This window comes from Triturus cristatus, chromosome 11, assembly GCF_964204655.1.
Source record: "Triturus cristatus chromosome 11, aTriCri1.1, whole genome shotgun sequence".
Classification (NCBI taxonomy): domain Eukaryota; kingdom Metazoa; phylum Chordata; class Amphibia; order Caudata; family Salamandridae; genus Triturus; species Triturus cristatus.
Window position 1 is genome coordinate 186,705,356 of NC_140594.1, and position 18,175 is coordinate 186,723,530.

Consider the following 18,175-nt stretch of genomic DNA (forward strand, 5'->3'; position numbering starts at 1 on the left):
CGCCTTGATCAGCCAGTCGTCCAAATAAGGGAAAACCGAAATTCCCGATCTTCTGAGATGGGCTGCCACCACTGCCATCACCTTTGTGAAGACTCGAGGTGCCGAAGTAAGACCAAACGGGAGGACCGCAAACTGATAATGTTGCGATCCTACCGTGAAACGGAGATACTTCCTGTGCGACTTCAGGATGGGGATGTGAAAATACGCATCCTGCAAGTCGAGCGACACCATCCAGTCCTCCTGATTCAGCGCCTGAAGAACCTGCGCAAGGGTGAGCATCTTGAACTTCTCCTGTTTCAGGTAAAAGTTCAGGATTCTGAGGTCTAGAATCGGACGCAATCTGCCGTCCTTCTTCGGGATCAGAAAATACCGGGAGTAGCATCCCTGACCCCTCTCCTGCTCCGGAACCACCTCTATCGCCCCTTTCTGAAACAACTTCAGGACTTCCTCCTGCAGGAGAAGACGGTGGTCCTCCGAGCAAGCACCTTGGCAAGGAGGGTAAACTGGAGGGAATTCCCGAAAGGGAAGGGCGTACCCATTTTCTACAAGATCCAGAACCCAAAGGTCTGTAGTAACCGATTCCCAATCTTGTAGAAAATGGGTAAGCCGGCCCCCCACAGGACCAGCATGATCCGGAATGTCGAATCTAGGGCTGTTTTGCGGTGGTGGAAGGGGCTGAGGAAGAGGAAGAGGAGGAGGAGAGTTGACGGCCACGTGAGCGACCTCTAAGTCTTCCTCTATATCCCTTGGAGCTTTGCTGCTGCTGCTGCTGCTGCTGCTGGGCTGGTCTATAAGAACGAAAACTCGCCCTTCCAAAACCTCTGTACCTCTTGAAAGTACCTCTCGGCTGGGATTGAAGGCCCAACGACCTAGCCGTAGCCTTACTCTCTTTGAAGCGCTCGAGAGCAGCATCAGCCTTCTTCCCGAACAGACCAGACCCATCAAAAGGTAAGTCCAACAAGGTCGACTGGACATCCGAAGAAAATTCGGAGGACTTAAGCCATGCACCCCTCCTGGTGGCAACTGAAGACCCCATGACCCTGGCAACTGAGTCTGCTGTATCCAAGCCACTCTGAATAACCTGGCGAGCAGCCGCCTGGGCATCCGACAGTACTTCACTGAAGCCTGCCCTATCCACCTCCGACAGCTTCGGTGCCAACTTTTTAGCTGAATCCATAAGCGCATGGATATAGCGCCCCAATAAACAAGTCGCATTAGAAGACTTTAATGCCATACTGGCTGAAGAAAAGACTTTCTTGGCTGATTGGTCCACCTTCTTGGCCTCTCTGTCCCCTGGGACCTGAGGAAACGCACCTTTTGAACGTCCAGAACAAGCAGCCTGAACGACCAGACTTTCAGGTGAAGGGTGTGATGACAAAAACTCAGGATCCCCCGGAGCCACCCTATATCTCCTTGCAACCACCTTGGACACCGCAGGAGCCGAAAAAGGCTTGCGCCACACATCCAACACAGGCTCCAATATTGCTTCATTAAAAGGCAACAGCGGCTCTGACACCGCAGTTGGAGAGTGCAACACCTCAGTCAAGATATTGGACTTGAACTCAACAGATGGCAATTGAAGGTCCAACAACTCTACAGCCTTTCTGATTACAGCATGATAAGGAGCCGCGTCTTTAGAAGGTTCATCTGAAGGAGGAGTGATCTCCCACTCCGGAGACAAATCCAACCCACTTGCCTCCTTCAACTCGTCAAACACCTCATCGGATTCGACCAATTCTCCCTCTTCAGCCTCATCCATAAGATAGCTCCTCTCCTCCAGCACTCTCTGCGCCTCCCTCCTGGAACGGATCCGCACCTGCGGCGTCGGCGGCGCCGTGATCGAATCCGACGGCGCCGGCAGAGGCGTCGAACGCGGATCAGCTGGAGCAGCCGGCGTCGAACGAGGTCGAGTCGGCGCCGGTGAAGAGGGAAGCGGCGTCGATGTTTTCGGCGCCGGCATCTGCCAAGACAGCGTCGCTGGGAAGAAAGGCATAAACGGTGCTTGAGGATAAACCTGCGGCACTCCCAGATTAAAAGCCATCGGACCCATCGGACCCATAGGTGCACCAGAGGAATACATGGCCCGTGAGAACACCCCATACATCGCATTGAGATACTGCGAGGGGTCCTGACCTGGATTAGGGAAAGCCGGATACTGGTCAGGTAACACCGGACTCGGGCCTGCCGGCGCCGACGGTGGAACTTGCGGCGTCACAGACTCACCCGGAGCCTGATCATCCTCATCCTGGGCCGGAGTCGGAGACGGAGCCGAAGGACCTGCAGGACCTGGAGAAGCCATCGGCGCCGGAGAGGACGCCGGCACCGGCGAATCAGCCGGAGCCGGAGAAAACACAGGAGAAGATGGAACGGGAGGCGAAGCCGGAACGGGAGAAGGAGACACTGACTCCCTTCGACGCCGAGCAGGTGATTTAGACTTCGACGTCGAGGCCTTGTGATGAGACGAATGCCTCCTTTTCTTCTTATGCTTCTTGCTCTTTGAAGCATGTCCCGAAGTCGACTTGGAAGCCGACCTCGACCTCGACCTCGACCTGGATCTTCTTCTACCTCTTTTCTCCTTTCTCTTCATCCGGGCGATAAAGAGCTTTGCCTCTCTTTCCTTAAGAGCCTTTGAGCTCATCTTCCTGCAACACGAACATCCTTCAACATCGTGGTCCGATGACAAACACCAAACGCAGTCGTCATGCGGGTCAGTGATGGACATGTGTTTGCCACATTCATGGCAAGGCTTGAAACCAGACTTCCTTGCCGACATTCTCGAAGAAAGACAGAGAAACTTCGGAATAAACACAAAGTAACAGGTAAAGCTACCAGTAACGATTCCCGAAATCCGTTGGCGTCGTCGGCGCGGAAAAAAGGGAACTGACGTCATCACGCCGAGGAGGTCTTCTTATGGAGCCGGTGACGTCAGTGGAGTCGCGAGCGGAGCCGTGTCTCTGTGACGTCATCTTCGACCCCATCGGCGTGGACTGCTACAAAAGTTTCCGAATGTTGCTGGCGCAGGGGATATTCACAAGGTGAGGAATCCACTGGCAGATGTATCCATCAGAATTGTGCAACCAGAAGTATTTTCCTAAGAGTTTTGTATTGTGCTTAGCTCCCTGACTCAAAGAGCCAGGGTAGTCTTGTTATAAATAAATATCCTTTATTTTCATAACAACTTGTGTGGTGTCCTTTCACTTGGTGTTCAAGGGGTATATGTGATGGTAAACAGCTGGCTTAACACGCCCTCTAGAGTTTAGCCTAAGACTGCTCGTATCCACGCTACTAGGATAGCTGGTCTATAAGGTTGACTTACAACCAATCATCAATAAGGGTTGTTTGGAATGATACACAGTGATCACTAGAATAGTGAGCACTACATATCAGGCCAACTTCTCACAATCAACAGCTAAGACGGCAATTGTGTACAAGCTCAAATGGTGCACACATGAGAAAGGTCACGACCAGGTTGAGGTCCCACTGAGGGATGATAAAAGGCTTAGGTGGGAACATATGTTTTTACCTTTAAGGGGCCCACCCACAACAGGTGACTTAAAAAGTGAAGGTTGGTCCGGCAACCGCAAAAACACCCAGATAGCAGACAGATAACCCTTAATTGTGCCCAAAGCAGTGCCCTGCGGGGCCAAAGACAGTGCAAACAACAGAACTTGTGAGAGAGGTGCAGACAGGAGGTAGTCATTGTGGAAGGCACACCATGATACAAATTCTTCCAAACGGCAGGCGTATACAGTCTTGTTAGAGGAACACCTGGCTGTCAGAATCACCTCACAGACTTCGGGAGGAAGGTCGAAAGCTGTCAAGTGTCGCTATTCAATCTCCACACATGAAGGTGGTAAGTGTGCAGCTTCGGGTGGAGAAATCTGTGAGGCAACAGAAGATCCTCCCGAAGAGGCAGCCTGACCGGAGAACCAATGGTCGTGTTCAACAGCTCAGCATACCAGACTCACCTTGCCCAAACCGGACCCACAACTGGGCTTCCTGAGAACTCTTGGCAGGAGTGGTATTGGTGGAAGGGCGGAAACGAGCCCGGAACGCCATTCGAGGCGAAAAGTGTCTCCAAGCTAAAGTCGCCTTGGAAACTCTTGCACATAGAACTGCTGACATTGTGCATTCTCAGCGGTGGTAAACACATCTAAACAAGGTTCTCCCCACTGCTGAAAGTGACCTTGCACCACCTCCGGATGGAAAAGTAACTTGTGATCCACTAGGCATCTTTGGTTGTGTTTGTCCGCCCTGGCGTTCAGAGAGCCCGCCAGATGTTGAACCACCACGGAAATGCCCTGATGTTCCATCCATGTCCAGAGACACATAGCCTCTTGACACAGTGTTCACGACCCCACCCCGCAGTACCACATGGCGCTGAACACCTTCACCAGCCTTCCCTTGATTGCAGGGAGAATGGCTTTTAATGCCAAGCAGATCATCTAATGCTCCAAAAGATTTATGTGAAGCTTGGACTCTGCCGGAGACCAGAGTCCTCTGATCTTCATCTCTCCCAGATGGCCACCCAAGCTCAGAAGTGATGCATCTGTCTCTACGGTTAACTCTGGCTGAGGAAGGGAGAGCGGCCTGCCACTGATCCAATTGTTGTTCATTAGCTACCACTGCAGGTCTTTTGCACTTCCCTTTGCGATCTGGACCATATCAAAGCGATTCCCCTGATGCTGCGCCCAGTGAGCCTTCAGGTCCAACTGTAGAGCCCGCATAGGCACACGGGCATATGCCACTAGCATGATGCAGGAAGCCATGAGGCCCAACAGCCTCAGAGTTAGTCTCACCAAACTCAAGGACAGAGGCTAAAACATCGGTATCATAGCCTGAATATCCTGGACTCATAGCTCAGGAGGATAGGCCCGAAACTGCACCGTGTGCAGAACAGCTTCAATAAAAGGGATGATCTGAGAGAGAATCATTGGGGAGAGGATGTAGCCTTACAGCTAGAGCGGTCGACCTCGAAGCTGGGGAACCGGGTTCGAGTCTCGACAACATCCCATCGACACGCAACATCCTGTGATTCTGGGCAAATCACGTAATCTCCCCGTGCCTAACAAAAATGAATGTGTCCATCTGTAACAAAACTGGTGCTCATGTAAAGCGCTCTGATAACCAATGTCCAGGGTCTAGTTTGCGCTACATAAAACTCTAAATAAAAAATAAAAAGGTGACTTTGGCATGTTGATAGTGAACTCCACTGAGTGCCGGAGGTTCGCCGTAGTCTGAAGGTGGGTGATGACTGCCTGGGGCGAGCCCGCCTTTAACAGCCAATAGTTGAGGTAGGGGAAGACTAAAACCCCTGACACCTCTGCAGGTGAGCTGCGACCGCCGCCATCACCCTGGTGAACAACCAGGGGGTTCCTGGTAAGGTCGAAGGGGAGCACAGCAAACTGAAAGTGCTTGTGGCCTGCCATGACCCGCAGATAGCGTCTGTAGGCAGGCAGGATGTGAATATGGAAATAAGCATCATGCAAGTCCAGCACTACCATCCAGTCTTCTGGATACAGGGCAGACAAAAATTGGACGAGCATGAGCATTCTGAATTTCTCCTTCTTCAGGAAGAGGTTGAGAAGGCTCAGATCCAGAATAGGACGAATTTGTCCATCTTTTTTTGGCACTGGAAAGTATCGGGAATAGCAACCAGGACCTACTTCTGATGCAGGAATCCTCTCTAAGGATCCCTTGGCTAAGAGAGCCTTAACTTCTAGACAGAGCAAGAAGACATGGCCCTCTGTCAGCCGATCGTAAGCTGATGGGATAAGGCTGGTATTCTTCATGGTCCAGCGACCCCCTTCCCCCCCCCTCAATTCCTTCCTGTGTCCTACCCCGTAAGAATAGGGCTCAGTCTTCAGGCTGGATGGCATGGTTCAAGTTGGCACCAGAGCAGTCGTTGAATGACGCCCCTCTGGCTCCATAGCGGAGTCAGAGATGAGGCTAGGGATGGCACTGCCGGTAGCACCAGGAGCATCTGTATTGGGACTGGCGCCGGGGAAGGTGGGAATAGTCCAACCAACGCCGGTCCAGATCCACCTGTGAATCACTGGGGGCGCGACTAGTGCCATGGCTGGGGCCGCCGGAGTGAATCCAGAAGAGGCCCCTCCCGACCCACGGGTCCGAAGGAAGAGCGGCGGGAACAGAACACCCAAATATGAGGTGCATGAACTCATAAAACTCTTACACCAGAAGATTGAGGGATCGCTCCCTCAAGGCATTCAGGACCATAGCGCAACAGTTGGGGAATACCTATGGGTCATGTTCGCGCTCTAGGCACCAGAAGCAAACAAGGCGCAGGTCCGTCACAGACATCTGTTGGATGTGCGCTGCAGGGCTTGAAGCTGGCCTTCTTGGAAGACATCCCTGCCACACCAGTTGGTAAAACCTCAAAAAAGACTTTGATAAAATGTCAAAAAAACATAGTTAAGAAATGACTGAGGGCACATCGACAGCTCGGTTGGTCCAACACCCTAACGATGGCTACTCCATTGTGGGCGTCGGAGAGACTGGGCAGCCTGGGTCACACTAAGGGGTTCCGTAGCTGGGACCTTATCGGTATCTCCCAGGTCAAAGACCTGTGGGGGCCCAAAGGGGTTAGATCCTTTGCTTACCTGCAGGAAACATATGACTTAGCGCACACTGAATATTTCAGGTATCTGCAGATTAGGCACTCCCTTCAAGCCAACATACCACCGGGGACTAAACCCCCCCAGGCCTTCCCTCTTGAGGACAGGTTGCTCGACGAATACATGCCCGAGCACGCCATTTCACTCACATATAAGAAACTGATAAATAATCCTCCTGATCCCCTTGGGTCCCTTAAAGAGAAATGGGTGGCTGATGGACTTGAGATCGATGATGAGGAATGGGTGGAGGCGCTGGCTTCCCCGAGGGAGTTGGCGATTTCGGCCAGACTTCGGCTCATCCAACTCAAAATACTGCATAGAGTGTATATCTCCTGCACTAGACTGCAGGCGATGGGACGGGCGTGGGGGGGGGGGGGGGGGAGGGGCTCTGCAGGCGGGGCTGCGGTGTAGCTGGCTCCTTCTTCCATGTACTGTGGGAGTGCCCCAGTGTACAGGGGTACTGGAGGCGTGTGGTGTCTTGTATGCAGGAGGTGTGGGAGGTGGACATACGCCCGGAGGCTAAAAGATGCCTCTTGAACATTTGGGAACCCACGGACCTACCGGCGAGGGGGAAACTCTGGGTCACACTTGGGCGAATGGTAGCCAAACGCAACATAGCCCGCGGTTGGGGTGCATCCGCTCCGCCGAAACTGGCTGACTGGCAAAGGGACATGGACTGGTGTATGCTGCAGGAAAAGACTGTATACACGGCGCGGGGGTGCCCCCGAAAGTGGGGGGAGGTGTGGTCAAAATGGAACGAATACAGAGGGGACATATGTGAGCCTCCGCAGGCCCGCCAATCCGTCTTGGAGAACATGGACTGACCGTATTCAGCTTTCATAGTACTGTGGACGCCTTATTGATTTACACTGTCCATGTATGTACCGGTGCTGGAATGACTCTACTGTTTAATAACTGACCATAATGTTCTTTTCTCTTTTGCAAATAAAAAACAGAAATTTAAAAAAAAAAAAAAAAGAAATGACTGAGGGGTAGGTCAGCTCGATTCTGCGCTGACTTGGGCAGAAAGAAAAGAACTCACGTCAGCGTGTCCGGGTGGTGCCTATATAGGCATGCCTAACGCCACTTGCGGAGCGACTGATGCCAACGATGCCATGCAGAGCCAAACAACGCCACCTACCGGTGCGCAGGGGTACTGCTCACGAAAACATTTCCAGACCCAGTCTGACGCTTGGGGAGAAGTCTAAGGTAAGGAATATGCAGCTAGAAGCCTCTATCAGATATGGGGAGTCTGCCCCTGGTCGGCACCGGCATCAGACGACGCCCGTTCGGCTCCATATTGGAGTTGGGAATGAAGATGAAGGAAGATGAGGTGCCGACGCTGAGCGTTGACACTGGAGCAGGCACCAGGGACGGTCGTGTTCCCTTGACCAGCGCCGCTCCAGGTCCATCAATGGATCATTGGGGCCTGAGTGGCGCCAGGGGCAAACCCACAGGTGGAACACCAGTAGGGGCCCCTCCCTGACCCATGGGGTCCGAGGGCATTCTAGAGGGATTGGGCCACCCACAAATGAAGGGCATGGACTCATAAAATTCCTTAAGATGGGTGGGGTTCACTCCGGCACCCGTAAAATCAGTGAGGCACGGAGACAGCTCAGGTGCATGCTCCACCACAGAGCTAGACCTTGAGTGCCGATGGCACGCGACTTGTCCGAAGACTTGCTCGGTGTAGTCGAAGATCTCTTCGACTTCTCTTTCTTTTTGTGGTACTTACCAGACTTTCCCAGCAATTTGAAGTGGGACAACGATCACAGGGTATGACTCTGCAAATGATCTTGGAACCTTCCTCAAGACCAAGACCTGGGGGATCGCTGAGTCAATCGACATTGGCCGGCCAGGAGCTTCAGGGAGCGCTCCCTCAGCGCCTTAGGATGCATGGTGCGGCAGTCCTTGCGTGTCATGGTCACACTCGAGACCCCAAAGACAAAACGAAATGCGGATTCATCACCGACATTTGTCAATGACAGGCGCCACATAGCTTAAACCTGCCTTTCTAGTGGACATCCTACACACTAGAAGACAAAGGGCCTCATGTAGGTAGCTAAATACCGGTCGGTAACGGCCGAAATTCGGTAAATATCCCGTTACCGACCGGTATTTAGCTATTTGAGATGTAAGAGGCATAATTTCAGGATTCGGTAAATTACCGAATCGGTAAAATACCGATTCGGTAAATACCGAATCCTGAAATCATATGTAGGGAGCACTCTAAAGAGTGAAAATTAGTATTAAGAATTTGTTATTTACCATCAAATACAGGTTGGTGATAAATAACGAATACCTTGCAAAAAGTAATATTTTGCAGATTTAAGAGTGCCATGTGGCAGACATACATGCCCTTAGGGCATGTATGTGTGCCACATGTGCACACATGCAAGATTCAGGGGTGCAACAGGGTGTCAATGTGACACCCTGCCACCCTTGACTATGCTCCCCCCATTACCGAATCGGTATTTACCGAATTGGTAATGAGGCATACCTTCCCATTGATTCCTATGGGCCTCCAGGCCCATAGGAATCAATGGGAAGGTATGCCTCATTACCGAATCGGTAAATACCGATTCATAATTACCGAATTTTTCCGATTCGGAAAAATTTACCGAATTATTACCTACATCACATTTACCGATTCATAAATACCGAATCGGTAATATTCGGTATTTATGAATCAGTAAATGTGATGCTACCTACATATGGCCCAAAGTCTCAAAACGTCTTCGAAAAAAAGCTGAAAAAAGGTCAGTGAAAAAATGACTAGGCGTAGTTCTTTTCCAGATCTGTGCTGACTGCTGCGGGAAGAAAACAAATGATGCCAGTGCGCCGGTGTGGTGCCGTGCACATAACTTCCAGCGCAGACGACGCCATGATGGAGCCGAACTACGCCACCTACTGGTGTGCCAGGGTACTGCTCACCAAAAATTTCCAGATCCAGTCTGACACCTGGGGAATATTCTAAGGTAAGGAATATTCTACAGTAAGGAATATTCTAAGGTAAGGAATCTGTGACTAGAAGACTTTATCAGAAGTTGTGCGACAAGTGTGCCCTCATGCATCCGATCCAGCACTAAGAAGTGAAGCTGTATGTCACCGAACACAAAAGAAGTTGTGGGCTTCACATAAGTCTCTCTCTAACTCTAGGATGAAGTCTCACTCCCGCTCCTAAGGTCGCACCCACGAGAGGTCATCTTTGCAGTTGAAGTCTTCAGAGAGCTTCAAATTGAAGAACAAGAGCAAGCACAAGATAGCAGAGTGGGTCTTAATCCTATATTGCAATTCTCTATCCAAGAGAAGAGGCAAGGGCTTCACAATGTTAGTCGTTCTTCCAAATCTCAGGAACCTATTTTACAGCTGGTCGTAGTGCGCCTGAAATTCCTAGGCCACTACCGGTTCCACAGCAAACTGATGACTTTAATCAAGCCATGTTGATGATATATCGTGCTCTTCCGGCTTCTTCTGGCATGCCTCTGGGCCCGAAGAATCTCCAGGGTACCTCAATTGGGGTAGTACCGGCAGATCTGGCCTTCAGAATACAGCAAGTTATCTTTTCCCACACAGTGTCAATATGCATAAAAAAGCTCAGCCAATGGTAAGTTGGATAAAAGATCATCAGCAAACAAGTGCCACTCTAATGGAGGTCTGCAAAAGATAAAACTGTGGAGAAAAGGTATAAATATTTTTTCCAACAGGCTGGCTTACTTTAAACGAAAATATTTTTGCTATGCGGTGAAAGCTAGCTTTCAATATAGAAAAAAAAACTTCACATGGGTGAACGAGAAGCTAAACGCACAAGTTACTTACTTGTGTAATGATATATCTGTAAGAGACATTAGTTAGTGAAAGATTCCTTACCTTAGAATATCCCCAGGCGTCAGACTGGATCCGGAAAGTTTTTCGTCAGCAGTACCCCGCCGCATCGGTAGGCGTCGTCGTGCGACTCTGCGTACGTCGCTGGCGTTGTAGCCGCCGAGATGACGTCGTCGGAGCTACCTAGACGCGCCCACTCGAGCTGACGTCAGTTCTGTACACAACTTTTCTGCGCCAGAAACGCAGAGCCATGTCAGAGACCGACTACTGGTGCAATAGAACTAGGGCCCTGAAAGGGATGACTAGAACCCTAGAAATCAGTTTGCAGAACGGGGAGGATGGGAGGGTGGTAAGGAATCTATCACTAACTAATGTCTCTTACAGATATATCACCACACAAGTAAGTAACTTGTGCATCTGAAAGAGACACATTAGTGATAGATTCCTTACCTCAGAATACATACTATAGCAATACCAACCCCGGTGGTGGGCCTGCGAAGTGAGATTACACCAGAAAGTCACAGAGAACCGAACAGCCAAAGAAGCTGTCTCTCCAGACTGGACTGTCAAGGCAATAGTGCTTAGTGAAAGTATGCAGGAAGGCCCAAGTGGCTGCCTGACAGATGTCCTGCAGGGGGACACAGCGTCCTAATGCAAGTAGTAGCTGCCGTCGCCCTGGTAGAATGTGCGCGCAGCTTTACGGAGGTTCCTTTTCAGCCAGAGAGTAACAGGTGTTAATGCACAGGACAACCCAGCAGGAGATAGTCAGTTTGTGCACAGCCCGACCTTTCGTGGCACCCACGTAGCCAACATAGAGCTGGTCATCCACCCGGAATGGTTGTGTGCGGCTGAGGTAGCATGAAAGCGCACATTTTGGGTCCAGATGGTGGAGCCTCTCTTTCTTTCTGGAAGGGTGCGGAGGCGGAAAGAAAGTGGGCAGAGTGACAGTTAGCCCCAGATGAAAGGCAGTGACTCAATTTGGTAGAAAGGAGGGATGTGGCCGAAGCACAACCTTGTCGGAATGAACCGCCAGGAAAGGAGGTTTGCATGAAAGAGCCTTGAGTTCACTCACGCGCCTAGCGGAGGTGATAGCCACCAGGAAGACAGTTGTCAAAGTCAATAACCGTAAAGGACAGTTATGAAGAGGCTCATAGGGAGCACACATTAAGTATGTGAGAACCAGGAGCAAGTCCCAGTGAGGCATCACAAAAGGAATAGGAGGGAAAAGGTGAGTAGCGCCTTTGAGAAATCTGTGGACAACAGCCTTAAAACGGCTGAAAGAGCAGAGAGGTAGCCCTTAACAGTGCCCAGAGCAGAGCCCTGCTAGGCTAAAGAGAGAAGGAACAATAGGACCTCAGAAAGAGGGGCAGAAAAGGGGGGGGGGTCAACAACTTTCGCTGTGCACCATGCCACAAATTTGTTCCAAATTTGTTCCACCGGCAGGCGTATACAGCTTAGGTGAGGGACGCCTGGCTGCCATAATCACATTACAAACTTAAGGAGGCAAGTCAAATGATATCAACTGTCGCTGCTCAATCTCCACGCAAGGAGGTAGAGGCTGGACAGGTTCGGGTGGAGGACCGTCCCCTGTTGCTGTGACAGAAGTTCCTCCCGAAGAGGCAGTCAGATCGGAGGTTCCACGCCCATACTGAGTAGCTTGGGATACCAAACTCTTCGAGCCCAGTCTCGTGCCACAAGAAGAACTCTAGGCCTGGTCGCGTCTGATCTTCAGCACTCTGGGTAGCAGTGGTATAGGCGGAAAGGCATACAACAGACCGCCACTCCACTCGCGACAAAAAGCGTCTCCGAGCGAGTGCCGCATTGGAAACTCCAACGCGCAGAACTGCTGAAAGTGCGCGTTCTGTTTGGTGGCGAAGAGATCTAACCAAGGTACTCCCTATTGCTGAAAGAGACCTTGTGCCACCTCTGAGTGAAGACACCATTCATGATCTATGATGCACCGGCGGCTGAGTCGTCCGCCCCGGCGTGCACAGAACCCACCAAGCGTTGAACCACCAGTAGAATGCCCTGGCAGTCCAGCCACGCGTAGAGGTGCAGGGCCTCCTGCCATAGGGTCCACGACCCCACCTCGCCTCGCTAGTTGCAGTACCACATGGGGGTGGTTTCTGCAGAACCCCTGCACTACTGTCCTCTTGACAGAGGGAAGGAATGGTTTGAGTGCAAGCAGGATCGCCGTAAGCTCCAACTGATTGATATGGAGCTTGGACTCCGTTGGAGACCATAGGCCTCTAATCTCCGCCTCCCCATATGGCTGTCCCATCCCCGGAGGGACACATCTGTTACCACTGTGAGCTCCGGTTGGGGAAGGAAGAGGGATCTGCCGCTGACCCAACTCATAGGTCGAATGACCCGGACGGGCTGTTCGGGAAGATAAACCAGAAATCGTGCCGTGTCCAGAACTGCTCCGATGAAGAGGAGCTTCTGAGAGGGAGCCAGATGCGACTTCGACACGTGGATGGAGAACCCCAGCAAATGCAGGAGGTTGGCTGTAGTTTGGAGGTGTGAGACGAATGCTTGGGGCGAGCCCGCCGTCAACAGCCAGTAGTCGAGATAAGAGAAGAATGAAACCCCTGATATGTGCAGATGAGCTGCGACCACCACCATCACTTCTGCGAACACCCGAGGGGCGCTGGTAAGGCTAAAAGGAAGTCCGGTGAACTGAAAGCGGGAGCATTTAGAACTTTTTTGTAAGTAAGTGACCTACCGGAGGCCTAAAAGAGGACGCAGGCCGTTGTCTTTGTTTGGAATCAAGAAGTAGTGGGAATAACAACCATGACTTACTATTGGCATCGGACTGCGCTCGACTGCCCCCTCCGGCCAAGAGGGATGCAACGTCCTGCTGGAGAAGTGCCAAGTGATACACCGACATGCGGTGTTACGGAGGGGGTACGGTCGGAGGGGCTGTCCGGAATGGAAGTAGCCCCTTTGGACTATCTGCAAAACCCCACTGTCCGAAGTGCTGATGCGCCAGTGGGGAAGGCGGTGGCGCCCACGGACGTTCGGTGGGCCCGAATACCCTAGACAAGGAAGGTTTGGAGGCCGTGGTGGCAGGGGCGGCGGCGGACTGACTCGGCCGCTGGCCCTGTGACCCACCTCTGCAGGTCCCCTTCAGCGGCTGCACCGAGAGTGCTGCTGCGCAGACCTGCAGCTTTGAAAGGAACGTGTTTTAGGCACCCCGTCCCTGACAGGAAAGGAACGAAAGGCAGACCCCGAGGGAGTGCGTGTGGCGGAAAGGCCCAAGGACTGGGCCGTTGCCCGGGAGTCCTCAAAATGTTCCAACGTGCCATCCGGGTTGTCACCAAAGAGGCGCGTGCCATCAAAGGGCATGTCCAACAAGGCATTCTGGACTTCCCCTGAGAAGCCAGTGGCTCTGAGCCAGGCGGAACGGCGAAGCACCACAGTTGTGGATATTGCCCTGCCGAGGGAGTCGTCGGTATCAAGGCCACCATGTACAGTAAACAGTGCTGCATCTCTTCCCTTGGTATAGCTTGGGAGAGTACCGTCCGAGCGTCCGTCAGACACTGAGGTTGCACCAGCGCCACCATGTTCCACACAGAGTGGGAATAGCGGGCCACAAGGCATGCTGTATGCACTGTCCGCAGTCCAGAAGTGGCAGAGGTAAAACCTTGTTCCCAGACTGCTCAACCTCTTTTTTTTTTTAGTACCCTATCCGGAGGTGCGGAAGGGAATGCGCTGGGAGAAGCAGAGGTCCGGGCGATGCCGTTGTGCCACACTCCTATCCACAGGAGTACCTGTGGGAGGCGTGGACCAGGCAACCAGAGAACGTCTCTAAGTGCGTCATTACAGGACAGCAGCGGCTCCTTGGAGGAGGATCAAGGCCGAATCACCTCAGTCAGGAGATTGTTCCTGAGAAACACCATAGGGAGCTTGAGGTTAAGAGCCTCAGCTGCCCTGCGCAACACCACAGAAAATGTACCATCCTGCTCCGTAGCCCGGGGCGTGGAGAGAAATCCAGATCGCTCAGATCCTCCACATTGGCATCCTAGTGTGGCGCATCCTCACACTGAGCTGCGAGAGGGTTCCCAGACCCCTCCCAGTCTTTGCCGTCGGCAGTGTAAGAGGCAGAGAAGGACAAGGAGGCCGGGTAAAGGGAGAAAATTGCCTCTACCGGGCTAGGAATTGATGAACAATAGGTCAATCCAGGCGCTGAGGCCAGAGCCAGCGGCGGTGCCGAGGTCGGAGTCAGCGGCGGCGCCAAGGCCGGAACCAGCGGCAGGGCCGAGGCCGGAAGCCAACCGTGTCCGACACCAGGCCTGGAGATGACAGCCGCGCTGAGGCCGGAGCCAGCAGCGGCGCGGTGGCCAGAGCCAGCGGCGGCGCCGAGGCCGGAGCATGCGGCGGCAGCGCCAAGGCCGTAGCCAGTGTCGGCGGTGCCGAGGCCGGAGCCAGCGGCGGTGCTGAGGCCACTGCCAGCGGCAGCGCTGAGGCCATAACCAGCGGCGGCGCTGAGGCCATAGCCAACAGCGGGGCCATGGCCGAAGCCATCAGCGGGTCCGAGGCCAGGAGCCAACGGCGCCCCAGGGTATCTTGCCGGCATTTCCGGGGCCAAAGGCGGCGGCATGGGGGCAGAACCACCCAATGGTCCCACGGGGCCCGAAGGTGCTCGGGAGGGACCCGAAGGGGTAAATAAACAGCCCATGGCCGATAGGAACACTTGTATTTCTTCTGGAGTCGCGTACGGCCCCGGGTAAGGGACGCAGGCAACAACGGAGGCTCCACTGGAGCCACGGGGGAGTGACCACCTGCCCCCTCCAACGCGTCCCGCAACCGGTGAGGGGTAGGCAAAGAGCGACGCCGGGTCTTCGACCTGGTATGGCGCTTCAACTTACCTGACCCCGATGAATAACGATGGTGTAGAACTCGCGACCGCCCACGGGCGCGGGACCTTGAGTGGCGCGGAGCAATTGCCGGGCCTCAAAGAACTGTTGGGAACACTCCCGCAAGTCTTCGGCACCATGCCCGACAACTGGGGCACGTCTCGGGGTGATGGACGTGCCCGAAGCAGAAGAGACACGACACGCGGGTCCTCCGCCGACATGTTCCGACAGCAGTCCCAACAGGACTGAGACCTGGGCGTACCTACTGCGCCAGAAGTCGAGTACTCGACAAACAAGTCTCAGAAAACAAGTAAAAAATATGACTAGGAGTACCGCTCTCTCTCGGATATGTGCTTGCTGGCGCGGAAAAAGAAAGAACTGACGGCAGTGCGCGTGGGCGAGTCTAAGTAACCCCGACTACGTCATCTCGGCGGCTACAACGCCAGCAATGTAGACGGAGCCACACGAGGACGCCTACCAACGCGCAGGGGTACTGCTGACGAAAAACTTTCTGGATCCAGCCTGATGCCTGGGGATATTCTAAGGTAAGGAATCTATCACCAACGTGTCTCTTTCAGATTGAGAAAATCTGCACCGTTCATGAAGGAGGACAATCGGGAACTACGCAACTTTCGCTGGTGTGAAAATAAATAAAGAGGCACAATGCTACTGTACAGGCTACACACGATGAAATCATGTTTGAAGCTGCATGAGGTGCGTTGCCGGGGGACGTGGTCTAACAGTTCACGCTGGACTGTTCCCATATGGAAGAGGGCAAAAGGGATTTGTGTATGAGCGGGCCTCCTTTGCACTGATGACGAGGGCAAAAATAACAGATTAGAATGCAGTAGAGAGTTATTCCCAGAGGCTGAGATGAATTGCATTAGGTTAATCACTTCTATGATTTTTCTAAGTAATGGTTGTTGGCACAAAAGCTACATGTTTGATAAGTTAAAAAGGGTTAGGGGGTCTTAGACATGTGCGGGTTGGGGGAGAGGGGCATTCCAGCAAAGGAATACCGGGAGGATTCCATGCTGGAGATGAGCTCCGGAGGAGAGGAGGGTGACCATAGGAGCGCTCGGAACACATCCTGCAGACGAAACCTTGAGTCCCTTCGCTTAAGAATGTGCCACGGTGGCATAAGCGGGTTGAAGAACACATTGTAAGAAACGTTACCGTGGGAGGCCTACTGTAGCAATACAAGTCTTTGATCGGTATCACTGCAATATCGGCCCCTGGCACTCACCCGAAGTGCCATGTCATCACTGCGCAGCAACAGGAAGCACAGTATTTATTCTAGGCAAGTGGCGAGCCGAGCGGATCTTCACTCCAGAGACGCAGCGGCGTCTCAATACTGAGGCGGCGCACACGGAACAGGGATATTTGGGAATTCGGGAGTCAGTTGGGATCAGCCCGAGTAGCCGACCCGGGACAGAAGCCCTACAGTTTACTGTTTACACACGGACATTGCAGTAAAATGTGAGCCAGGCGAAAATGAAACCACGTGCACAGAATCACGCTAATACTTTGTCAAGTGCCGAAGATGGGAGCAGAAGCTACCTCATCAAAGTCACCATCAGAGCACATCCCTTGCAAGGCTGCGTTCCACCCGCCTACAGAGATGCCTGCAAGTCTATTTTCGGATACATCGAGTATATACTATAAACATAATGTGCATTAATGTCTAAAACAATGATACCTAAATGCAAAATATCCTAAATGTTCCAAGCTATAACTGTCTGTAAGACAAACAATGACGAAAAGGCCAGCACAGACAAAATGCAACTGTTGACAAGGGCAGGCTGCTCTTTTACCCGCGGAACATCGTCGTCATCATCGTCGTCACTTTCGTCATCTGCAATGGGAGGCGGGTGAGGGTCCGGACCGGACGTGACAAAATTCTCATAACTGCGTTCCACTTTATAATGGCAGGAAGCATCGCTGTCATACTCTGCGGAAAGAAAGTCAAAGATCTTAGCAGCAACAACTCACAGCCAGATAGAAAAGGAATATTTTACAAAGCAACTGGAAACGAGCCCGCATTCCCACCCAAACGTGTGCTGAATACTTGTAGGGTGCAGGAGGGTCTCCTGGCGCTGAGCTGGATGTGTCTGCAGTCTACATGGAGAGCAAAGGCTTCAGCTTCCTGCGGAATTCAAGGACTGAGGAGGCGGGTCTGAGAGTATATGTATGTATGTATGTATGTATGTATATATATATATATTATCTACTGGCGGTCGCCAGTAGATAGTTATAGTTAGGACCGTGTTTCCATAGGAAATCCGCAACATTCTATTTGGAATAACTTTGGCGCCGGTTGATGAATCCTCGCGAAATTTTCAAAATAGGTGGGGCGCTCCGCTCCGCTCCTACCCTGAAAGTCTTGGGGGGGATTCGTCCAGCGGGGGCTGAGAAAAAAGGGGGGCCCCAAAACGCGTTTTCCCCATGCAATTTTCCATAGGGACCTTTAGTCCAAGGTACAGCCCGAACGGCTGAACAGAATTACTTGAAATTTGGCAAAGAGGTAGTCCTCAGGTCACGCATGTGCCTTTTGCATATATGGTGTCAATCTGTTCAGCAGTTCCTGAGAAAATCAAAAGTAAAATCACATACATATCTGGGCGGAGCCTAACCACACATCTCATCGTGAGATCTGATTGGCTGTCAGTACTTCATCCAAGAAGTGTTGGCAGCCATCTTGGGACCAATATACATGATAGCACCTCATTAAAAAGCATTGCAGTTAATAGAAGGTTTTAAGACTTTAGTTACATTATAACTCATTTGTTGATGGTACCATACTCATTTTAGGAATTGTGGTGTGTTCTAAGGTGATTTTACCATGTGAAAAAGCCT

General features: G+C 52.2%; 1 protein-coding gene across 2 annotated transcripts in view; it reads right to left on the reverse strand.

Moving 5' to 3' along the window:
• HECTD4 (HECT domain E3 ubiquitin protein ligase 4) overlaps positions 1 to 18,175 on the reverse strand; it is a 2,430,065-nt gene that overhangs the window by 1,051,507 nt on the left and 1,360,383 nt on the right. For both annotated transcript variants that reach the window (XM_085634374.1, XM_085634373.1), the window contains exon 53: positions 17,134 to 17,270. In XM_085634374.1, the coding sequence (XP_085490500.1) occupies positions 17,134 to 17,270 (137 nt within the window). The remainder of the gene's footprint in view (positions 1 to 17,133; positions 17,271 to 18,175) is intronic.